The sequence below is a fragment of the Populus euphratica genome, unplaced genomic scaffold (assembly GCF_000495115.2).
Source record: "Populus euphratica unplaced genomic scaffold, PopEup_1.0 scaffold17.1, whole genome shotgun sequence".
Classification (NCBI taxonomy): Eukaryota; Viridiplantae; Streptophyta; class Magnoliopsida; order Malpighiales; family Salicaceae; genus Populus; species Populus euphratica.
This window is the reverse complement of record NW_011499884.1, coordinates 746,363-769,961: the sequence shown is the minus strand read 5'-3', so window position 1 is coordinate 769,961 and position 23,599 is coordinate 746,363. Positions and strand designations below refer to the sequence as shown.

The 23,599-nt window shown below is 35.1% G+C and overlaps 2 protein-coding genes across 3 annotated transcripts; one reads left to right on the top strand and one right to left on the bottom strand.

Annotated features, from left to right (window-relative positions):
• Positions 1-2,969: 2,969 nt before the first annotated feature.
• Positions 2,970-13,601, bottom strand: LOC105129959 (MATH domain-containing protein At5g43560). 2 transcript variants are annotated; one of them, XM_011032237.1, is made up of 13 exons: positions 13,393-13,601; positions 12,401-12,624; positions 11,475-11,586; positions 10,046-10,134; positions 9,881-9,949; positions 9,673-9,805; positions 8,556-8,714; positions 7,944-8,292; positions 7,112-7,224; positions 6,464-6,614; positions 5,622-6,097; positions 5,328-5,535; positions 2,970-4,616 (listed from the first exon to the last, which is right to left on the bottom strand). In XM_011032237.1, the coding sequence occupies exons 2-13, from the start codon at positions 12,576-12,578 to the stop codon at positions 3,219-3,221; spliced, it is 3,435 nt and encodes a 1,144-aa protein (XP_011030539.1). In that variant the 5' UTR covers positions 12,579-12,624; positions 13,393-13,601; the 3' UTR covers positions 2,970-3,218. The 2 variants fall into 2 exon arrangements, with proteins under 2 accessions (XP_011030539.1, XP_011030540.1); XM_011032238.1 differs by lacking the exon at positions 13,393-13,601 and adding an exon at positions 11,988-12,305 and having other exon boundaries at positions 12,401-12,492.
• A 1,117-nt stretch (positions 13,602-14,718) lies between these two features.
• LOC105129958 (FHA domain-containing protein At4g14490) lies at positions 14,719-18,603 on the top strand. The gene is made up of 2 exons (XM_011032235.1): positions 14,719-16,051; positions 17,967-18,603. The coding sequence occupies exon 1, from the start codon at positions 14,895-14,897 to the stop codon at positions 16,044-16,046; it is 1,152 nt and encodes a 383-aa protein (XP_011030537.1). The 5' UTR covers positions 14,719-14,894; the 3' UTR covers positions 16,047-16,051; positions 17,967-18,603.
• Positions 18,604-23,599: the final 4,996 nt, after the last annotated feature.

Here is a 23,599-nt window from a genome sequence, read left to right as displayed (position 1 = left end):
TTCAACAAAAACAATCACAACCATAAAATATCTATAATCTATTTCAAAAATGGATATTTTGGAATTGTCAGGGAAAAAATATGGAGCACCATGCCTATCAAGACACATCTTTAATTTATTTATTTTTTCATTTTTATGCTTATTTCAACGAATAACAAGCATACACTCAACTTTATTTTTGACACCAGCCATAAGTTTTTTTTATAGGTATTTCTATAATAAAACGAGAATGAAAACCTTATTTTGATTGCAATCTAGCCTGATATTTTTCGTACATTATTTATTTATTTATTTACTCCCACTAAATTGATGCCTTTAATTCTTATCTGTATTTTTAAAAAATTTGCTATTTTACCTTGTCCTTTTAGTAGTATTTTATTACAGTAATTTATGATATCGATGAAATTAAAAATAGGAAGGAAGTTGTTACTATTTGATTGAAAATAGGTAGTTAAAAAATTAAATAAGTATGAAAGTGGGGATCATTTTACTTTTGTGATTACACACACATATAAATGTTAGTGAAATGAATTTAATAAAATATATCCGGGTTACGTACACGACAAAAGCCTTTAATTAAGTTGATTTTACGATTTTAATCCGTGTGTTTTTCTTATGGTTTTATGTGCTAGTTCTTCTGGTATTTTAAAATCATAATTAATCAAGTTGATTTTTGGACCAAGATTAACTGTTAATTGTTTTTTAAATTTCGACATTATCCTTTCTGAACTTATTTTTAATTTACAAACAAATATAAGAATTTAGGAATCAATATTAGGGTTTTAAATAAAAAAGAATTGAGTATTTATTTATTATTTCACTAAGAATACATTAACCACACAATAATTTACTTTAAAATTGAAACTAATGGAAGCTTGGTTGCTCGCTAGCTAGCTCTCCACGCATCCCTCCTTCTACAAGCAACTTGATATTAATAAAGCCGCCAATACAGAGTCACCACACCAGATGTTCAAGCACCGAGTTTCAATTTATATATTGATCATGGTAGCCAGAAAAATAAAAAAAATTATAGTAAGCATTTTACTGTTATATAATAATAATAATAATAACAACAACAACACATTGTTTTTTTCTAAAATATTGAACTGGCTTCGGTCAAAGACAAGCTTCATTTAAAATATAGCGTATTTTCCTCTCTTTTCCAATTTCCATCCTCAATTTCAATACGTAATTTTTGGTTGATCCAAAGCCATCTTTTGAGTCAGTATCCACCAGAGGAACTTCAAAGAAGCACCATGGCATGATTCACAGCACACGTTAACTAGTCAAACCTCGGTAATTTGACTGGTCATATGATTGTAAAGTCTTCTCTTTCCTCTGTTTTATTGCTTACGTGAAACAGTGACCGAGTCGCATGATTCATGGGGAGATCTTCATATGTTCTGGTGAGTTGGTTTCGTGTTTCCGGCAGGGAAGGATGGTTGGCCTCTAAAGTCTAAACCACTGATGATAGAGAAAATGGTCTGTATTCAGATGAGATGGCGCAGATTGATAAAGCCACTCTGCCATAAAGGTTATGCATAGTTTCAATATGATGAAGTCAACCCATTTACGGAAGATAAAAACATGATAAAGTTTCAATTAGGATTGCCCAGAGGGATTTATTTTTCAAACATTCACAATTCTCTCTTTACAAAAAATAAAAATATGTGTTTGTATTTATACAAGATAGTACAAATTGCAGACACGGTTACAAAAATGAAAGAATAGAAGAGGCCATGATGATACGAGTGTTTCAGGACCTGTGATTTGGTCTAGCATCGCTGATCCTCCTAAACAACTTCAACAGGCACAAAGAAACCCTTAGCTTCAAGTTCTTAGTCCAGGGAAATATATACATAGGAGATCATCAACTTCGATTAGTAGCCACGCCGAACTGGACAGTAAGACGTGGGAAAGCAGCATCACTAGGCAAACCGTTGCCGGCGTAGTGCATTTCATTTACTTGAGGGCAGCTCGGTCCGTTCCTACCAGGAATGTTGGTGCATCCTGAACCTGCAGAAGGGGGGACAGGACCTCTCTGAAGAGATTGCAATGAAAGGTCTTTATTCAGCTCTTCAGGTAATATCCTACTAGCTTTGTATAGTTGAACATGTGAAGAAAGCAGCAAAAGTACGGCCAAAATAAGGTTTAGGATCCTCATGATTTCTGGATGGCAATTTCAAAACAAGCATGAACAATTTCGTGTAGCGGTGAGGAGTATTTATACTGATAAAGGTTGAAGGGTTCGGTGGTTTTTTTATTTGTTGAAAGATTTCGACTGTTGACTGCTAGGTTTTTTTTTTAAAAAAAAAAACTATCAAGAAATTGAACAGGTCTAAACAAGAAAAGGTGATTTTCTTGAACTTGAATACCAAGTTTTTACGTTTTTCCACCTGCTTACATGCGTAAACATTTGTTTTCTTTTGCTGGATAAGATTTTTCCCGTCAAATTTATCGTGTTGAGTTTTGACCCGTGAGGAAATTTCTTGGAAATGCAGTTGCTCTGACCTTTGAATGCTTGATCACAATGTGCTTGTTTCTATCAATGTTGGCATACGTGGCTTGAAATAAGAAATGTTCAAAGTGAAAACATCGTCTGTGTCATCGAATTAGAGGCCTTTCCTTTATCATCCCATAGGATTAAGTACTCTCTACAAAGGTAACACATTTCATCCTTGCCGTGTTCTTCATGAACATGGTTACAATTTTGTCTGACCCTTACATGCTATGGAGAGACTCCACAATGGTTGCAGGAAAAAAATGCCTGCTCATAAGCAACTGGTAATGGCCTCAAACCCGGATGGAATCAATCTCTACATAACCATAAAAACTTTGATGCGTGCATCCACTTTCAAGAAACCAAACTCAGATCTCAATAATCAGAAGGGACTTAATTCAAGATTGTAGTTTAGACGAGTCTTGATCCACTTTTGTGGTTTCTAATTGGATAATTGATGTGGTTCAAATTTTAGTCAGTAACGATGGGTTGTAACTTATATTCCATCAGAAGCTCATTCAAATATTAATCAAACCCAGAAAACACATCAAAACCTCGTTATAACTAAAAAGCTGGAGGCAGATAAGCAGAAACACTCTTTACAAAATGTTTTCTTATGAAAAGATTACAACCTCACTCCAATTCTAAGACCCAATACATTATTACAACGGGCAATCACCCACCAACTTGCAGGCAAGCTCCCTCTGAAAAGATTCCTTCAATGTCCATTTGAAGGTCGAAATACTGCGTAGCCATTGACCCCGCATGCCATATTTGAATACTCTGGATTAAAATATGGGGAACTATCACCATCAGCATTTCTCATGCCCATCAAGGAAATATCAGAGCCAGCCATCTGCCACTGGTTTGAAATCAACCCATCAATATGCCCATTTGCATAAGGCATTGAGCTAGCTTGTGGAATATATTCCCTAGGCGTGTCAAAATGGGTTCCAGAAGGGCTATAGCTTCGCTGAAATCCACCATCATGGTAACTCCTCGTGCGCTCGAACCTGCAAGGGCTATTGGTTGAGGAACCCAAATCACCTGATACACCCAAGTCATTTGGAAAAGAGAACTGCCTGTTCAATAGGTGTGGCCCATTGCTACGGAAGACTCTGCTTGCCTCGGCTGCCTTCCCTACAGCATGTTCCTCATCAAGCAAATCATTGATGATATCAAGATGTGGGAACTCATCTGTCAGCCCACTTTGGGTCTGACGCCCAGATGTGCAGGCTGCGAACTCACTGGAGGAGTGCTCCTGTGATCCACTGCGTACAGGATTGTACAAGTCAATGTTTTGTATGCCATTTATCAGGGAAGAAGGGTCACCACTCATGCTTCTACTTGCATCTCTTTGAGAGCTCTCCATCCATTGGCATCCATCTTGTAAGACATCTCGAGTTACCATACCAAAAGGAAAGCCAGATTGGTGAGTGTTTGGGTCTACCCTATCAGAGTTCAATGGTGGTAAAAACATCGGTGCAGATACCAATGTAGATGGCTGCACGTGCACTGGTGATAGGTTCACTCCTGTACTTGGAGAGCTGGTATGGGTGAAACCAGATGAACTGGAACCAACAGCATTACCAATAATGGCATTGCGATAGGACTGCGGAACATAACTATGAGTCGCTGGTGAAGGGTCAGGACCCAGCCGGCCAGCTGCACTAACAGAACGAGAAAGTAAAGGAGTTGTGTGGACTACAGAAATGGGAGCAGCAGTTGGCCTGGGACCAGGCACCAGAGGAGCACTGGAGGGCCTTGACATGGCAGGGACTTGTTTTAGAGTTGGTTTGTCAGACTGTTTTGCAATTGGCACATTCTGGATCTCAGTTTTGGGAATACCAGCATTTTGGGGGGAGGTAGCTGAAGTTGCAGTTTTATCAGCCTGCTGTGAGCAATTTGAAGATGCTTTCTTAACTTGACTGAGATCCATGGTAGCCGAACTCTTGCTTTCTGACTTCAATTGAACAGTGGATGGTACATTTTTAGGAGGACTTGTCGGAGGGCTTCTGGGAGAAGATGGTACAGCTGCTGTCTTTTCTTTAGGTCTTTCTACCTCAACCAGGTCTTTGTTACTCATCTGCTTTTGCATTGAAACAACTGCGTCTTCCTATTTCATAGATAAGAAATGTCCATCAACACATACTCAAGTAGAACAGATTAAATGTATTCACAGAAATAAAGCAGCATTCAGAAACAGAAAGCCAAAAGATTTAAGGGATTCAACCCAAATTGAAAAGAACACAAAGGCATAAAATCGCATGGTGGCCAAGCCTTCAAGAATTGCCTTTGAACTTGTTGGAATAAAAAGCGGTAAAGGGAAAGGAAGAAAGAACAGTCTCATAGCAAAGACAGCAAAAAACTCCTTTGCATTGATTAATTCCTAAAATATTCTATGAACCTAGTAGAAGAAAAATTCATCTTCCCCAAATGAAGAAGAGACAAGCCAGGATTAAACAAAAAACAATAAAAGAAAAATAATAAGATGAAAATGGAAGAAAAAAATCTAAAAACACTTGCACTGTAGGAACCACGGTGCTAAATAAGACAACAGAGAAGGGTCACCACGATGCTAAATAAGACAACAGAGAAGACCCTTCATACCCAAGAAGCTGATGCAACGAAAACATGTAGCCAACCATGCTATTAGGTGTCAAAAAGGAGAAGGCGTCAAGAAGGAGAAAACTACAAAAGATAATTAGCCTGCCAAAATTGGATTTGAAAATTTGATGCTTGTGATACAGTTCTATATTGTTTGATGGTTTAAACATTATTGAAAGAGTAGAAATTTGAGATCAAGGCAAAAGATTAGCAACTTCACCTTTCCTTTCTTAATTACATGTTGTTCAAGCTTCACCATCCTGTCCCGCAAATCATGAACAACGGCCTCAAGCTCGCAATCAGCAGCCTTGCTACTTCTTGTGACATTGCTATGATCACCAGTATCTAATGCAGGCTCAGGAGGCTGATTATCCATTTCAGCTGTCCAACTCGCATCATGTGCCATCTTACCTCGCTGATTCTTCCCTCTGCAGATATGAAATGCAAAATGAATGCCACATAATCAAGTCCTCCAGTGGAAAAAGCACACGAAGGCCACATGTTTACCACATACCTGCTAGGCAATTTTTCAAATTGATTGTTCAGGTACGAGTTTCCCTTATATGGGTCATTCATTACTACTGAAGGGACTGAATCATTAGAGCATGTTGAGGAACTATCATCCATTGCATATGTGCTCCTTTTATCACCTGTCCCGTTTGGCACAGATGACAAGCCACTAACTCCACCGCTACTGACTTCGGTGGGAGGATGAACTTCTGAGGTGTCAGTATCCCAATTGACCGCGCTTGCATCTCTGTCTTCTGAATCAGGCTGAAGCACTTCAGCAACACCATCCACTGAATCAGACACATCAGAGACATCTTCCAGAACCTCAGGCTTTTCCATCACAGGCCGCACCTCCTCGACAGCAAACTCCTTATTCTCATTACTAAGATTTGACTCTTGGTACTTGTCTACCACAGCAACACCAGACCTATCCTCTCTACCTTTATCCTTCCCTTTGCGATTGTTCCGTTTTTGTTTAGCCTGTATTTACAAGCATCAGAATTCAAACAAATTAAACCTTGAAAAGGGTGGATTGGGGTTTTCTTGATTGTGTGTGTGTGTGGGGGGGGGGGAGGTGGCAGTGGCAGTGGCGAAGTTTTTTTCCCAAAAAAGAAAATCTAGCCATCCATCATGCATTTTAGATAAATTTGCATAGTGATTATGGCCCTCAAAAAATCCAAGCAACACTGGAAGGAATTCCGAAGGGCTTCAACAAGTGAATTTTCTAAATCAAAGTTTCAGAATCCTAATCATATGGTGACACTGTAATCTGACACCACCTGAATTCAATAGGGGAGTTCAGACTACGTTTTACTCAATTCTTATTAAGAAAGAAAAATAAGCCACCTGTTTTTTCTTTAATTTCTTTTCCTTTTCAGTTGCTCCACGTTTAGCCTTCTGCTCACTTTCTGCAAGCCATGCTGCCTCTTCTTCACGAATTAGCTCTTCTTGCCTCTTCAAAGCAACAGCTTCCTGGTAGGAAACTTCAATTTTATGGCTACACGTGAAGCAGACAAAAAATCAGGGCATGCATGGATAACAATAAGGAATACTTGTCATGCCACAAAGAATCAGAAAATTGCTATGCCAAGATAAGCAGTGCTCGTTATGCCAATAAATTGTTATTAGTGTTTACTAATTGGCATAGAAATTCATCATTCATTAATATTTGCAATGTATTTACTGCTTCAGTATTGAGCACATGAAAAAATAGCATAATGGAAGAATGGGCTCCAAATAAAAGTAAAATGACAACAAAAGTATTAAGTTATTGGCAAAAATGCTTGGACTTCCATTAGATTAAATTCCAGAAGGTTATCCTCATAGAAAAAAGGACTTCCAAATCAGTGGATTACTCCAAAAAAATTGATTTAGGCAAAAGAAAAGGTGCATGTGGCTGAAATATGGTTCCAGTTAAGCCTGAAATGGAAGAGTCCTAGCAGCATGAAGAAACTAATAACAGCAAAAAAGAAAAATTAAGTATTAGTGTATTACTTGAAAATATGAGCGAGAACAAATATTTCCACCGTCCTACGACCCAATTCTGTTAGACGCCTTTCATCACGCTCAATTGAATCCTTGTTGAAGTCCTCTCCAGAACTTCCATCCTGGGTATAAATGCAAAAAGTTTTCAAGACATCAGAAGCTTAATAAGTCACAGTCATGAAGCATGCAGAATAATCAAGATATTGACAACCATCAAGCAAGGAAAAACAGCCAGCATTTTCATGCTCTTCAGGATGTAATCCAGTGTACAGAATAAAATCTATAATTATGTGATATCACCATCACTCCTATTACCATCAACATACAGCCACTTCCATCATTGTCCCCACCCTAATGCTGTCACCAACACTCTGAAACAATCATATGTAGCAGCCATTGTATACCTAAAATGTTCTGTTCTTATTATGTACATGTGCTATTCCAGTAAACAAACTGTTTCTAGAGAGATGCATGCTAATTAATGGAAGAAAATTGTTTGCATAGCAAGTAAAATTAGCAACTGCATACGATTTTCTAACTTGTGGTTGAAGCTTAAGCCCAATAAGTTAAACCCAATGCCACCAACAAAGTTTCTCTAGTATACCAAACACATGGGACAATTTGTGAAATCGCAAGATCCAAAATTCAAATATTCTAGTGCTCCAAAAAGAGACCTTAGGAGTAATGACAATACAAACCATCAATGATTTAAAACAAACTACTAAAATGATTCAACTGCTTAAAATTCCCACAGTAATTTTTCATATTGACTGCCTATATGCATAGCTGAATTCAGAAAAGATTCAAACATTAAAAAATGGTATCCAGCAACCCAACCCACCTTTGTACGATTCTGAGGGCCCTTCTCATCTTTTGGAGGCAATGGTTCCATGGCAGCCCTCTCAAGTAGTAGCAGCACATCATCCACCAACACAAACATATCTTTTTCAACACAAACAATTGGAGCTGGCATTTCTTCAGCATCCAATAATTTTGCCCTTCCCTTCTTGCTCTTAGTTTGGCCTTCAAGAGCCTTCAATCCACTATACAAGGAATCCATTACCAATGTAGATGTGACTTCCTTCTCGATAAAGAAATGCTTTACAATTACTTTCAGAATTACATCTGTTTTCTCCCTGGACAAGTGGCGCCGGGCATTTTGATCCATTCCCAACCAAAAAGCACAAAAGCTGCAACAGTTGCAAACATTATCATCACAAAACTATACTGACCAGAAACACAAGTAAAATAAGCTATAATTGCCACCAAAAAATGCTATCACAAAAAGAAAACTGTTAATAAAGGCATAAATTAATGATATTATGCAGGCTCGTAGGACTACCAAAACAACACACTTTTCATAACGCAGCACGTTGAGAAGTTAAAACTACTGACAACCATTCTATTCTAATGTGTAAAGTAACGATCATTTTAAAAGATTGAGATACAATACCTTGACCACCTATTTTTGTCCTCTGATAACTTCCCAAGTTTTCCCCGTCTCTCTTCCACAAAACGCCGACAAATCTGCTCTACATTTGTCAAATACACTCTAACAAGTTCTCTCCTATACTGGCAATCGAGGCAACGAAAAGGCCGATCTGCTTTCTCCCTACACATGAAAAGCAGTCTCGCAATGAGTCTGGTTAACAATGAAAAACACCTAGAGCATTTTCTTGCAGAAAAATTAATACAACAGTTCCACGCAATCAACAGATGAACAGTACAACAGACATACTCAAGTCACGACTCTTAATGCCAGAACTTCAAATTGGTAAATACAGCCTCCATATCAAAGTTCATTTACAAAGGACCCCGACCATAAACTCAATGTGATAGCCTCATGAGGCTTGACATGACATTATTGCAACAATGATAATACCATAAAATGAGTTCTTTTTTTTATTCAGTGAAACTCACTCCTTTAGAACAAAAGTTATGTTGACAACTTTTTACAATTTGCCCGTTTTCACATAGGAATATCTCATTTACATAACCCATGGACCAACATTGACGAGAATGCAATTATAATTCATTATAGGAAACATGGTATGCTCAGCTCACTTTAAAATTGAAACACTAAAGATAATCATATCGAATTGCCAAAAAGTACACGTAGACACATAGATGGACCAACTGAAATGCCAGATAATTAACTGTCCACTTTCCAGCTCATGTAAAATAATATTTTTGGGATGCGGTGATAAAAATATATACTTTGGCTCAGTTAACATAATTTATAACAAAAAGATAACTAAAAACTTAAAGATCCAACAAGAATAACTTCATTATCGAGACGACTTCAGATTTGATCAGAAATTTATATAAATGAGCCATGACTACCCTTAAAACATCTAAATTTAGATTCTGACGCAACTTCTCAAAAACATTAAACTTGGAATGGACAAGCAAGAAAAGCATGCAAGACAATTATACTGCCATCACAAAATACTTTACAAATAGCGGACCATAGGAAAGTAATAGAATAACATGAGCAGCATGATGGTGCAAAATGTAGCACAATCACTGATAGACATCAAACATATATAAACCAGTAACTTATCAGAAACCTGATGACTTGCACTTGAGCCTTTATAATAAGAGTGTCAGTTGCATCTAAAAACCCATCTGACACTTTTGATAACTCCATAAATTTCTTCCATCCCCAGTCATGTTCTTTCTTCCAAAACCGATGTAATGTATCTGCAAATTTTAATTTTGGTTAATGGTACATCAACAGTTCCATTACTGACTTCAGACAATATTTAATCAACTGACCAGAATATTTAGATTTTTTTGGATCTTTATTCACCACAGCAATTGTAAACTGTGCAAAATGACTCCAACCTGGTTCACAGATAAATAAAATTACACTGTTACAGGCACAGAAAAAAAACAAAGAGCAGTGACTATAACTGCAATTTCAAGTCAGTAGCACCAAACCTGGAAGAAGTTTGTCATGGTTGGCAACACAGAGAAATAGTGAAAGATGATTGCAGACATCACAACCTTGGGGATATATTAAAATGTACCTGTCACCAGAAGCAAAAGAATTAAATCAATAATAGCATTGAAAGTTGCACTGATTTTCTGCGGGTCAGTAGCATCAATGCAACAAACTTGAGAAAACCTATATAATTGAGATGTCAACATAATCATCAAAATTCATGCTCAAAAATGTGAAAGTTGGCCTCTTTAAAATGAAAAGGGTGGATTATAAATCAGCCAATATGATACATTTTACTATTTTTTTTTAATTAAAGTGCATGATGATTTATTCTACTTGTTCTTTATGAGAAGAACATCCATCAGTGAGATTCAAGATATTACCAATTGGCTACACCAAACATATGGAAAACCAATAAACTCGTTTCATTCGCTTTATTGCAAAGCTTATAGCAGAAGAGTAAGAAAAATATAACATTTATCTCTAGATAATAAGCTTTACCAAACAACTCAGAGAGTGTTTGGGAATGTAGTTGCGGTTGCTTTTTAAAGTGTTTTTTACTCAGAAATGTATCAAAATAATTTTTTTATTTAAAAAAAATTATTTTTGAAATCTGCATATCAAAATGATTTGAAAACACCAAAAAAATATTAATTTGAAGCAAAGAAAAAAATAAAAAAATTCAGCCTAACTTGGTAACACACAGCAGAACACATAAGTCATCTCATGTAAATCTCTCTCTATCATAAGCACAGGTTAAAAAAATATATGCATGAGGGAGTTATATAACAAATTCAATATTAGCTGCAAATAACTAGTGAAGGTTTGTGCATGGAAAAAAGATTCATATGATGCAGTAATACAATTGATTTTAGCAAGGTACATCACATCCCTCATATCATGTTGCATCACATGTTTTGGGCTTGCAAACGTGAGAAATAATGAAGTCTGAGAATTGGGGGGGGGGGGGATTGCAATTGTTTCCTCCTTAATGGAGAACCCTATTTTAATTGAAGAGAGATTAATAAAGAATGAGATCAGCGTGTGATCCCAAAAATCATATATAATGGTTTCATATTCCCATCCAGAGTAAAGAGAAACATTTTTGGTTTGTGAAAAGCACAATTTAAGAAAGCCCAAGCTTCCAAAATGATATTACATATGCAAATATTTTTTTACTCATGGTGGGCGAGTGCATGCAGGTAGGAAACTTAGAAATATACATTTATAGTAGTATAATATGGGTATAAAGTACAAACTAAAAAAGTACATACATTGTTGACAAATTTGTCTGCATGACTTGAATGTACATGTGTGCATGTAATGTATATAGGTAAAAAAAATTTATAGAGGCGAAATTGTGAAAGTAAAACAAAAAAATGGGACAGGGGGCCATATGAAAGAACGATATGCAAAGCTCTTTACCATTTGTAGCCGCCAACTTCAAATGCATTGCTTCGAAGTTCTCTTTTATTAATCTCTGAGAATTTCTCTATCTTCCATGTGTATTTTCCAAATAACTCAGAAGGTTTTGGCCCTATAAAAGAACAAAATCAGTTAGTAAAGAGTTGTCCGCATAACAGCTTGTAGAGAGGGATAAGAAACTAAAGAATCAATCACAAAATCTAAGAGTTAGGAGTGTTCTGCTATGGAAGTGGAAACTAATGTTAGTTAGCTAACATCTATTTAATCAAGTTTTCTTGCAGCTATTTATACTGAATTTTGTCAATTTCACATATACCACTGAGTAAAAAGATATAACAAACCAATCTGATCCGTGATGCACTGCTACCATATCCATTTGCGATCACATAATTAACAAAAGAAACTTTACTGTTGCACTTCTTTCCACAAAGTGCGTGGGAAATTGATTGCTAAATGAAAAACTCAAAATCCAGCAGTAAGTAAAAAAAAATTCATTTTAGTTAGTGAATGTGCCTCTCTCGGAACCATTCTTGACATGGAGAGCGGGGGAGAGCGGGAGAGAAGGGACTTCATGATTGAGGTTTGGATAAGAGAGATTCTTCACAAAATTCATTTTATCTTGTACTGAGATATACTAGAACATTGGGCTAATCTTCAAGCATCTTGGTGTCAAGCTACTTTTTGCAGAACCTCCATGCAATAAGTCCAGTGCAATATTGTTCAACCACCAAATGAAGGAGAATAGAACCAGTTCATTTTTCCCTTAATACTTCCAACAGCTTTTACACTCTAGCTTCCAACATTGAATTTCGAAGAGCCTTAGTGTGCTCACTGGCAAAAAGAATACACACACTAAAACCAAAAAACAAAGGAGAACCAGAACGAAAATACAAATACAATAAATTATATGGAGAACCAGCACATACCTCCATCATCGTCATCGTCAGTGTCCCAATAAGGTGGCGAAGTTGATGGGGTTCCGTTTTCCACCTGCTCAGAGGACCGCCATTCCGCCAGCAATTCACCTGACTGGCAACGCTGCCCAATTGAAATGCCCTCCGTGGACCTTCCAACTCCAGCTTCCTCACCCACAATCCCAGCCATTTCCCACTCCAAAACTCCTTCCCCCACGATCCTTCAACTTCCCTCACTACATAACAAATAAAATCAATAAGAAAAAACAGGAATACAGCCCCCAAGCATACAATTTTTATGCCAGCACATAACAAGAACATTAAACAAATCAATTCAGTTCACATAACTATAAGCATTAAAAGAACTACTCATTACTCGATACCTACAAAACCAGAAACTATTTATATACAAAAAATAAATCTTTGATATCACGAGTAGAAATTTCAAAAAAAAAAATATTAAGGTTGCTGACAAGTCTAAGAAACAGAAAACACCATGGATTTTGAATACTGAATTCAGCATCAATTGCGGCCTCATAAAACACAAACCTCCACTCTATCATTATCTCTAAGAGATTGTTTCGCTAAGTTGTATTTATTTTTTAATTTCCACACAAAGATAAACAGCAAGAAAAACATTCATAGCACCTAAGTCTTTGTTTGTTTGAATTCAATCCCTTAATTTTACTGGAAATCAAAAACCCGTCATCAAGAAATTACAATCAGCAATAAACCCTTATCTCTTTTAATAATAAAAAACCAATTGACTGAAGCTCAATAATAATCGAAAAGATTATAAAAAATAAAAATAAAAACCCAGACACATAAAACTATTTGTGAAAACCCAATTGCATGAAACACACGCAAATTAAGATAGTTTAGAATCTGAGACCAGAAAACAAAGATCCAATACAAGATTCCCCAATAAAACCCGATCAAAAAATAAGCTGATAAAGGGGATTAAATATAGAGAATTAGAAACCTAGATCGATGTGGATACAAACCTGAGCTTTTACAATTGGGGTTATGGGAAAAGCTATACGAGATTCTAGAGAGAGAGATAGAAAGAGAAAGAGACGTTCAAAGGAGCAGCAAGAGAACGAAGGAAGAAACCAAAGGCGGAGGCCGAGAAAGAAAATTTGTAATTTCTTTGTTTTTTTTTTTTTTTCCCCAATGTTACTTGTACTCCCACTATTATTAATTTTTGTTTTTTATTTTTTTTAAAACTAATTTATTTATTTACATTTGGGTAGACTGTATACCGTAGCATGAGCTGTGAGGTCTTGAAAAAATAAATTAAAAATGAGTGGTCAAATTGGATAAATATAGAAAAGAAAATGAAATAATGAAGAAGAGAGCGTTTGTGCGTGAAAGAGGCGGTGGATTAACGTGGGAGAGCACAGCAAGACATGGTGGCTCTTCCTTTTTGGTTTTGCATGCCTCTTTTTTTCTTTTTCTTTTTTTTTATGTGCCTAAAGTTTTTTTTTTATTTGAAAGAGTGATAAAATAAAATTAAAATTCTACGATTGGCTATACAAGTTGTGGAGTCCACTCTCACTAGGAGAGTAGAATTTTTTTATTATTATTATTGTTTATTTCGTTCTTTGCACCTGGGAGTGTTTTCTTGTTTAGGGTTTGTGTCGTGGTGGTCGTGATGGGCGGTGGACTGTAGGAGGCTGTGGAGAAAGGGATGGTTTGGGCTTTGGGCTAGCATAACTTTTAGTATTCATGGGCTGAACTTGGAACGTTGGGTTTGATATTTTAAATGGCCATTGGAGTTTGGGCTTAACCCATTTGTAACTTTGTATGGAAGATCTGTTTTTACCCTTCTCTCTTAAATATCTCACATCTCACGCCTGATATATATATATATATCAGGGTGGGTATGTATGTATGTGTGTGTGTATATATATATATGTATGTATGTATGTATAAGACCCATCATTCTTCTTTGGGTGAGGTACATGCGCAGCACTGGCAGCATCGCCACCAAGCCAATGCCCACTAGCATCACAAAATATCTCCTTTAGCTGCCAGTTCCAGATTACCTCGACTTGACACTTCTCGTATCTGTATTGATATGAATCCAGGGTTTTTTTTTTTTTTATAAGTTTGAATGGTATTAAAAATATATATTAAAAAATAAAAAGTATTATTTTAATATATTTTTAAATAAAAATATTTTAAAAAATGAAGAATGCAAAAAAAATCATAACGGCAAGGATATTTTTTTAGTTGATTTTTTTTTTGGTGTGTGAATAAAATTAGATATATGTGATCTGTCAATCTTATCTTAATTTTTTTTTTACTAAAATAAAATAAACCGAGGAAGGGAGCTCCTTGCCGCCCAGTTACCTTTCAAAAATTTTGATATAGCGGCAAACCAAGTAATTTAACGACAGAAGCAAGTCCTTTTCCATTTTCAAATTAATTTCAACACTCTGAATCCTGTTCCTGCTCCACTTCAAAACGACGTTTCAAGCATCCGAATCGTTTCTCTCTACCAATGGAACCCCCAATACTGAAATTGACAATGGTGCGAGGTCCTAGAGAAGGCGAAACCCTAGAATTCAGACCCGGATCCACTGTCCGAATCGGCCGGGTTGTACGCGGCAACAACGTCCCTATCAAAGACGCCGGAATCTCCTCAAAGCACCTCGCAATCGTATCCGAATCAGGAAAATGGAGTCTCCAAGACCTTGATTCCTCCAATGGCACCACTCTCAACTCCACTACTCTCTCCCCCTACAAATCCTTCGATCTCCGCCACGGCGACACCATCAAACTCGGGGAGTTAACTTCGATCCTCGTCCAATTCAACGTTCACGAGGAAAGCTCGCAGTTGAGACGCAATCCGAGGAGACGGGCTAAAGAATCCAGTAAAGTAGGATCTGTCGCAGCGAATCGGAGCCGCAGGGGAAATGAAGAGGAGAGGGAGAATGCTGAAAATTTGGAGGAAGAGAATGTTGAGAAATTGGAGGTAAAAAGTGAGGTGATAGTTCCAGAGAGTAGGGGAAGAGGGAGACCGAGGAGTGCTAAGGCTTTGGAGAAGCAATTGGATAGTGTGGTTCCTGCTGAGGCAAAGAGAGTGAATTTGAGGAGCACTAGAAGTAGAAAGAACGAGGATTGTGTTGTTTTGGAGAATTTGGGAGTCGATTGTGGTGAATTGGGTAAAAAAGTGCGTGGAGGTAGGGGGAGGAAAAAGAATTTACAGGTATTGCCAGCGGAGAATGTTCAATGTGATGTTGTGGATGTTAAGGATAATGTTGATTTAGCGATGAATGCACAAGAAGAGGTGAAAGAGGTTGCCAATGAGAAGAAAGTTGAGACCGTGGGAGATGTCCACGAGGAGATCACGGAAAAGGAAACGAGTTTTGGAGAAAAGTGTAATGACACAGCCAAGGGGAATGATACTAAGGACGGTGATGTTAGTGAGGCACAAGTTAGTGCCAATGAGAATTTGGAGAAGGGGAAGGAATTACCGGATTTGGAGAAGATGACACTGGAGGAGTGGTTTAATTCTATGGAGGTGGATTTGCCAAAGCAGATATTAGAGGTCACGGAGGAGATGGTTGAAGGGATGAGAAGGAAGGCAGAGCGAGTTCGGGAGTATATGATAGAGCAGAAGAAAAAACAGGGTGTAGGGACTGTGGGCTAGAGAAGGTAGCCAGTTTTAATTTCTCTCCCTCTTTTTTTTCCCCATCTTTTGTTATGATTGAGATATGCATATCATATGTTTCAATTCCTATCAATATGGTGGAGCTTTGTGTGCATGCCTCTATAATGTACATGTTCTTCTTCTGAAAACTATGGTAATTTTTATGGCGAGTTATTCCTGCTTAGAGGAGCTAACAGTGTTTTAACGAGAGCCTACTGTTTGCAGGGCAAGCAGTCGAAGAAGTGAGTGGATTTTTCTTTCAGCTTAGTGTAGGGGGAACCATGTTCCTTAAGATGTGTATTAAATTGGTCTTTTAGAGTAGTTCTTAGCATATAGTTGTGTGTTTATGCTATGCTGGATAATTTGGGATCTTAGCGAGGTTCGTAAGCCTAAGGACTTTATAATTGGCTATAATGGAGCACTAACCTGCCAGAAAACTTAGAGGCTGTTAGCATGTTTAGATGCTTTCTACTGCTCTGCTTAAAGTTTATCAAACTGTCATGTTTCCATCCCTAATAAACTAGACAGGGTTTTGAATGGTTTCATTGAATTTGATGAAAGAGTTGCAATGTGACGGGATCATTTATCAACGACCTTATATTTGATGTTGATTGTACTCTAGCAAGACAAGGAGTTCACAAAGAAGCTATGTCTGAACATATAGACCACGACACTGCAATAGAATTGTTGTAGAAACATAGCAGATGCTGCTAAAAATTGAAATTGTTTTGAAACTGAGATCGAGCAAATTTTTGTAACCAAGATTATGATTCAAAAGAACTTGCTGTTTTCTTCAAGTTGTAATTGGTGGATAGAGCTGCGGACTTCTAGGTTCTGATGTGACTTATATTAGCAGTTCTGGATGTTTGAGATGGGATATTGATTTGTGCTGGTTCTGAGGTATTGGGGGCTTGGAATGCTGGCAAGCTTCTGATGGCTTTTCCAAATGCGGTTTCTATTTCATCAGCATAGTGTTCCTGATCAGCAGGATTTCCAGCTCTTATTTACCAACATTCCCATGTCACACGTGGTATTTATGTGTTTCTTCTTGTTTCTGCTTGCTGATTGCACTAATTCTTCGAATGATACTGGGCCTTTGTGCCTCTGGGAAACAAGGATGAATTTACTTGATGGCTGTTTTTCGTAATGATTAGATACATAAATGTGTTCATCTCCATCAAATTCTCCATGTTATATGAAAATAAATAGTGACATATACATATTGGTAACAATTAGATACTTGGGTCTGTATTAGAGGCGTGCTGTTAGCAATAGATGATAACAATGTAATGCTTACTGAAGTATCATCAGATTTGCGCAAGTGAACTAGTATGTAGAACACAGAATGACAATCCTCTTTGCTTACTGTTTATGCTCTTTTCCACCTGGTCATGATTATATATATCTAGTGGCATATTTTCTATTAGCAATTGGGTTTCTTATGTGATTGCGCTGAATGCTAGCTCCCCTAGCTGTTCTTTAGCACTTCTACTCACGGTATTCACTATAGGGAAAGATTGTCAAGATTGCATAGTTACTCAAATTTCCAAGTTGACCAATTGACTTAAAACAAAATAAATCTTCACAACACCTGGTCATTATTATCCCATGGCAGCTTTGGAGTGACAATATTGACGTTATAAGTGAATCTACTAGTCATTTGTTCAACTTACTTCCCACTTCTGATTTTGCTGGGGTATAACAAAAATTGTGTTAGTTTCTAGGTTTCATTTTGTAATGTTATTTGTTTTTCTATGGGTATATAACTGGTGGACAAAGTGAGGTGTGTTCACGGTTCTAGTTAATCTCAGAAAAAGCATGAATTTCCCTCAAATGTTAGCTCATGGACAATTTCATCTTTTTTTGAAATGCGTTCAATCTGTCTTTTTTATATCTAACAGCTTGAGGCTTTCCTTTCAGATTATCCAATGTTTATGTGGAGATGAGTTTAAGGATGCAATGCTGAATTTTGGAGTTTGAGCTCCTTCTGAACCGTCTCATTAGATGCAATTTGGTGTTGTGGAATGGAACTGCATAGAGCAGAGGATGCAGCTAAGTATATTGAGTTAGCTGTGCTTTGAGGATAACCTCATGGTGGTATTTTGCAACATGTTATTACCACTATTAACTCACTCTACATCTTGGAGAAATGCCCTAGCTTTTCTGATAGTATTTTTACTAAGCAGTAACATGCCATCTCCTTTTGATCTCTGCCCTCATGTAGCAGCATCCTTCGAACTGATGTGAAAATCAAGTTGATGCTAGAATTAGGTTTTACCTGCTTCTATTGTTAGTTGGGTTTATTTGATTGGATTTGGTATCACATTGATGGTAGTGGGTGCAGTTCATGCCCTTGTGCTGCAGCACTAATAGAGCGACTTGCCCGGTTTGTAGTGTTATGTAAAGACTCAAGATTGCAATCAAGGATTGTCTTATCTTGCTGATTTATGTGCCGGCATGTAAATTGGTGAGCTAGTGTTCATCTTAGTTTATGTGTTTCCTATTAGCAGACAGTTCGATGTTCAGGAAGCTAATGGTAATTGCTAGTTTTTTCCTTGCTTTAAGTTGCTATTTGCATTGGTTGTTGCTATTTGCCACTTGCCTGCGTTGTATATTCCTTGGTTGCAAGATCCAAACTTCTTACTTTTAGTTGGGATGGCTTGATAATTCTTGCTCTATTGGCACTGAAAACGTAGTGGAAAAAAAGAGAGAAGGAAAATAGGAGACAAATTCACTGGGGAATCTTTTGATCAACCTTAGGGAAAGTGTTATAGGCCACTATAGGAATGCAATTACTGTTTTTTTTTTTTTTTTGTTTAATGTCAAATCTTGCAATTATCGCAAGCTTTTCTAGTTTTCCAAAAGTCGCTAACTGTATTAAGTTTTTCAAAATCACTAGCCATCCTAGTGAAAGAGCTATACTAAACTAGCAAGATCTGATGAGATTGTGCACTGCAGCATGTCCTCTTTTTACCATGAGGAAGAGGCTAATGAACTTTAACTTGCAATAAATCTCAATCATATTTTAATCAAGCTGTGCTGTAATATGTTCATGTTGATTCTTGTTTTGCGATGACAAAAGACGATGCTTTGTTGTTGGCTGATTTCAATTGGGAGTGCTTCTTTGAAATCCTTCTCTTCTCCATAAGAACTGGTCTTTGAAGTGTCAAAGGTTGTGGAGGCTTAACCAAGTCAGACAAATGGAGGATCATGCGAAGAAGAATGATTGAGAAACACAAAAAATTAGGGCTGTAAAACAAACTAAATTACTTCCATTATTATGCTGCTCGAATTTTTCCCTGCTGATAATCTGTCTCACCACTCGCTGCAAAAGAATAGAAAAAAGGGAAAGGAACAACTTCCAGAGAACAAATCAAAATATTTTTGGCCTTTCTATTTTTTAGAGTGTTTAGTTTCCAGACAGTTGTGTTTGTTTTAGAGTTCCCCTCAACAAAAGTTCTTGCTATACTTGTTTCGCGCCTTGCTTAGATGCGGCTTCTTTTTCTTTAATCTGTAATTTTTATTTTTTCAACTAAAATGTTTGCCATAATTATTGTTGTTATTAATGTTCCCTAAGATAGATTATTATTTATTACAATAATATAATTATTATTTTTCCTTTTTTTCATTTTATCTTTTGCTTTTGTTTCCAAAATAAATCTTTTTATTATGATATAAATGTTTTTTAGAGGATCATGTGGAGTTATTTTGATAATTGTATTTTTTATTATACAATAAAATTACTGGTGTAATCATTGAATAAAATAATTCAATGTATCCTTCAGAACAATGATTTTGTATTTTTATATTTGATAGAATAATATAATTACTACAAAGCATCAAGGCTAGTTTTTTTTTTTTTTTTCCTCCCACCATAACGCAATTAAGCTTGGATCTAAGTGGAACTTATATATATATATATATATATATAGTGAAGCAAGTAGCAACTAGCATGGCGTCACAGAATTCAAGTCTTACCCTCGTAGTGTATCACCAGACTAGTTCTACTTGCGGTATCTTCCAGGCTGGAGAAGAAAGGGATACATCGACATTAGGAGTGAAAAGCACTAGCAAACATGGTTACTTCTTTTTAAATAAAATAAAATTAATACAAGAAAATGACAACAGCACCCTTGACTAACCTCTAAAATTACAACAAATCCAATGTATATTAACAAACACTTTGAGAGAGTGATATATTTTTTTGTCAGCAAGGTTGGCAATGCTGTACTTTTCCTAATAAAATGAAAATATTAAAATACTTCTAAGACAAAAATACAAGTATTTTTTTTTCTGAGGCTAGGGTAGTAATTTTACCATATTAAAAATAATGAAGTGATAAATTTAACCCCACATAATATGTTAAAGATAATTATATTTATTATAAAATACAATATTACCTTTGGTGTCTAATTTAAAGGTTATATTTTTAATTTTACTATTATAATGAATAATAGAATATGTCTAAAAGCATCCTAACTTTCCTCGGGGTGTGCATGTGATAGGGGGAAACGAAAAGAAAAGAATGAAATCATGGTTGACTAAAATACTATTTGAGATCATAATGCATAATACTTTTTATTTAAAAATATAAAAATATGTTAAGATAATATTTTTTTATTTTTAATATTAATATATTAAAATAAAAAAAATAGTAAAAAAATATTAATATGAAACTCTTTCAAAAAATAATAAATTTTTTTGAAATATGGTTCAATCATTTTTTCAAACAACCTCTTCCTTTTACAAAAGTCTAGTGGATATGTTCAGGTGTCAAAAGCATAACTAACTTAAATTAAGGGTTATTTGGACAATGACCTAATACTTTTATTTGAGTTTATTTGAGTGTATTTAGTATTGTGGTAATTATTGTGGTTGTGATTTGAAAAATATTGTTTTATAAAAAGTATTTTTAATTGAGGTTGATTTGAAAAAAATATATATTTGGTTAAAACTGTGGTGAAATTAAGGTTAAATAAAAAGTAGTTTAATGTGTTTGTTTAAAAAAAAATTTTCAAACTGAGGTTATAAAATAATTAATAAAACATATATTAACATTGATAGTTTTTCATTAAAATATTATCGATTAAACTACTGCTATGACATCATGAAATAAATAATACTTTATATAAAATATATTTTATTGTTGGATTAAACTATGTGCAATTTTATCACGTATGAAATCTATCCAATAAGGATTACAGTTTTCATGGTTTCTGGAGCATGCAACAACAACAAGTAAAATATCATTAGAAACAAAATTGGGATTGCGATCAAATTCTGCAAATACCACGTCATCATACGATCTCTTTCAAATGTAATTATGTAATGTCGTTGAATCATGTTAAATATTAGTTTTTCAAATAAAACACAATATCTATGATACTGTTTTGGAATTTTTTTATTTTACTGGGTCACATCCGCTTCAATACATTTAGATTTGGGTTGGACCTAATCCGCCCCATATGGATGGGGCTAAACTTTGCCAATCCAGCCTGGTCATGAGCTCAAGCCAATGACCCGGCTGGGTAAAGTAACACTCGTGTACTAAATTCACACATGTTACTACACTATTCAAGTGAATTAAAATTCACTTGAACAGTGTAATGTTGATGATTAAGCAAAATAGGAGGGGATGAAGAGAAACTTACATGTGGTCTTTTACTTCTAAGGATGAAGATGAAAGTTGAACGCTTTTCTAGCTATTCCTCTGTTCCGCTCCTTCTCCTCTTGGTGTCTACTCGGTGCTGGAGTTGGATGACAAAGATAATGGTGCAAATGTGTTGATTGGATAAAGCTAGCTATTTCTTTTTTATTTTTTCCCCGACCCTCATTCTTCTTCCTTTTCTTTTGCATTTCTATGTTTTTATTATTCACGTGAACAGTAGGGGACATGGAAGTGCAAATGAAGAAAAAGATGCGCGTCTCTGATTATTGTATTATAACACAGTTTGCCAAAAAAGTAGCTTGGAGTTGCTTCTTTTCACTCTACATTGCAAACACAGTAAATAATGAGGTCCATGAGCACTAAATTTCATTTTTTTTCTTTATCAAACAACTTAAATTTACAATTTATTTGAAACGCTATTCTAGCCGTGTAAATAAACTAACACTTAATAAAAAACTCAAAAAAATAAGTAAGATATATTTGTCAATTATATTTTATGAAATGAAACTTGCTCATATTTAACAAAAAAGCTTCAAAACTTCATTTATAATTTTGTCTGGGTTCCATTCATTTTAAGTTGAAGTTTTAATTTTTAAACTCTTTCGAGTATTTATTTTAATTTATATATAATTAAATAAAATCTAGCTTTGAAAATGGTATCACCACCTACATTTTTACTTATGTTCCATAGTTTATTGCATAGATGCTATTATTACCTAACAGTAGTCTTTTATCTTGTATTTATAAAATATTTGTATATTTATCTATCCTTTTTTTTATTGAAAATATCAACTTCCAATTTTAGCTTTTAATTAACATTCATAACTCATTTTAAAATTTATGAATTTATATAATTTATAATTTATTATACTAGTACACACATTATTTTTTTTATTTTTCAATTAAAATATTTCATGATATAAAATTATATCTATAATCCAATTGTTATTTTTTTATGTAAAAAATAACTATAAGAGCTTATTTAAGAATATAATATTGTTTATTTTTCAAAATATTTTTTGCTACGAAATGCATCAAAATAATATTTTTTTTAAAAATATTTTTTATATCAATATATCAAAACAATATGAGAAGGATAAAAAAATTAATTTAAAATAAATATTTTTTTTTGAAATTTCAAATTTTTTTTAAAATACTTTTAAAATAAAAAAACAAATTGACTTTAAATTATTTCTATATTATAGAGCTATTAAAATACTTTTAAAATAAAAAACAAATTGACTTTAAATTATTTTTATATTATAGAGCGAGTAAGTAATATCTATTAAAAAAAAATGAAAATCGTTCTTTCCATACGTACATTCACAAGAGCGCAAGTGAAAAAATGCAATAATTTAAAGTGACAGTTTCTTGTACATATGTGTGCGTGAAGGACCTTGCTTACCTCAGATTAGTTATTTAACGAAAGGTCACTCTCAGTCCACGCTAGATGACTTGAAGTCCAGGCATGAGGATAAAATCATTAATTTTTTTTTATTTTGACATTTTAATCTATTTTTCGATGATGAAAGTGTAGGCAAAATTATTGCTGTTGACTGTAATTTTTTTTATACATTTAAAGATTTTCCAACAATTAAATTGATGTTGATTTAGAACGATATTAATTATACTTTAAAAAGAAGGTTTTATTGGAGAAAAAACTGAACATATTATTTTCTCCTTTTATAGTAATTTAAATTCTTGGTAAAATATCTTTATTTTAACAGAATAAAATACATTTGATTTATAATTATATTATAATAAAATATTTTTTATCCAACATGAGGCCTGAGGTGTCTGGTTTAATATTTGGCTAAGTTTAAAAATAATGAATTTGATAATTCATCAAATTGATAGGCTAAGTTCAAATGATATATTTTTGAAG

What these genes read in the sequence shown, in the direction of transcription:
- LOC105129958 (XM_011032235.1), top strand. Translation starts at nt 14,895, where the DNA reads ATGGAACCCCCAATACTGAAATTGACAATGGTGCGAGGTCCTAGAGAA.
- LOC105129959 (XM_011032237.1), bottom strand. Translation starts at nt 12,578, where the DNA reads ATGGCTGGGATTGTGGGTGAGGAAGCTGGAGTTGGAAGGTCCACGGAG. An exon ending in AAAAAAATCTAAATATTCTG is followed by an intron (nt 9,806 to 9,880) that starts GTCAGTTGATTA and finishes TAAAATTTGCAG; the next exon opens with ATACATTACATCGGTTTTGG. An exon ending in GCTCAAGTGCAAGTCATCAG is followed by an intron (nt 8,715 to 9,672) that starts GTTTCTGATAAG and finishes TTTCATGTGTAG; the next exon opens with GGAGAAAGCAGATCGGCCTT.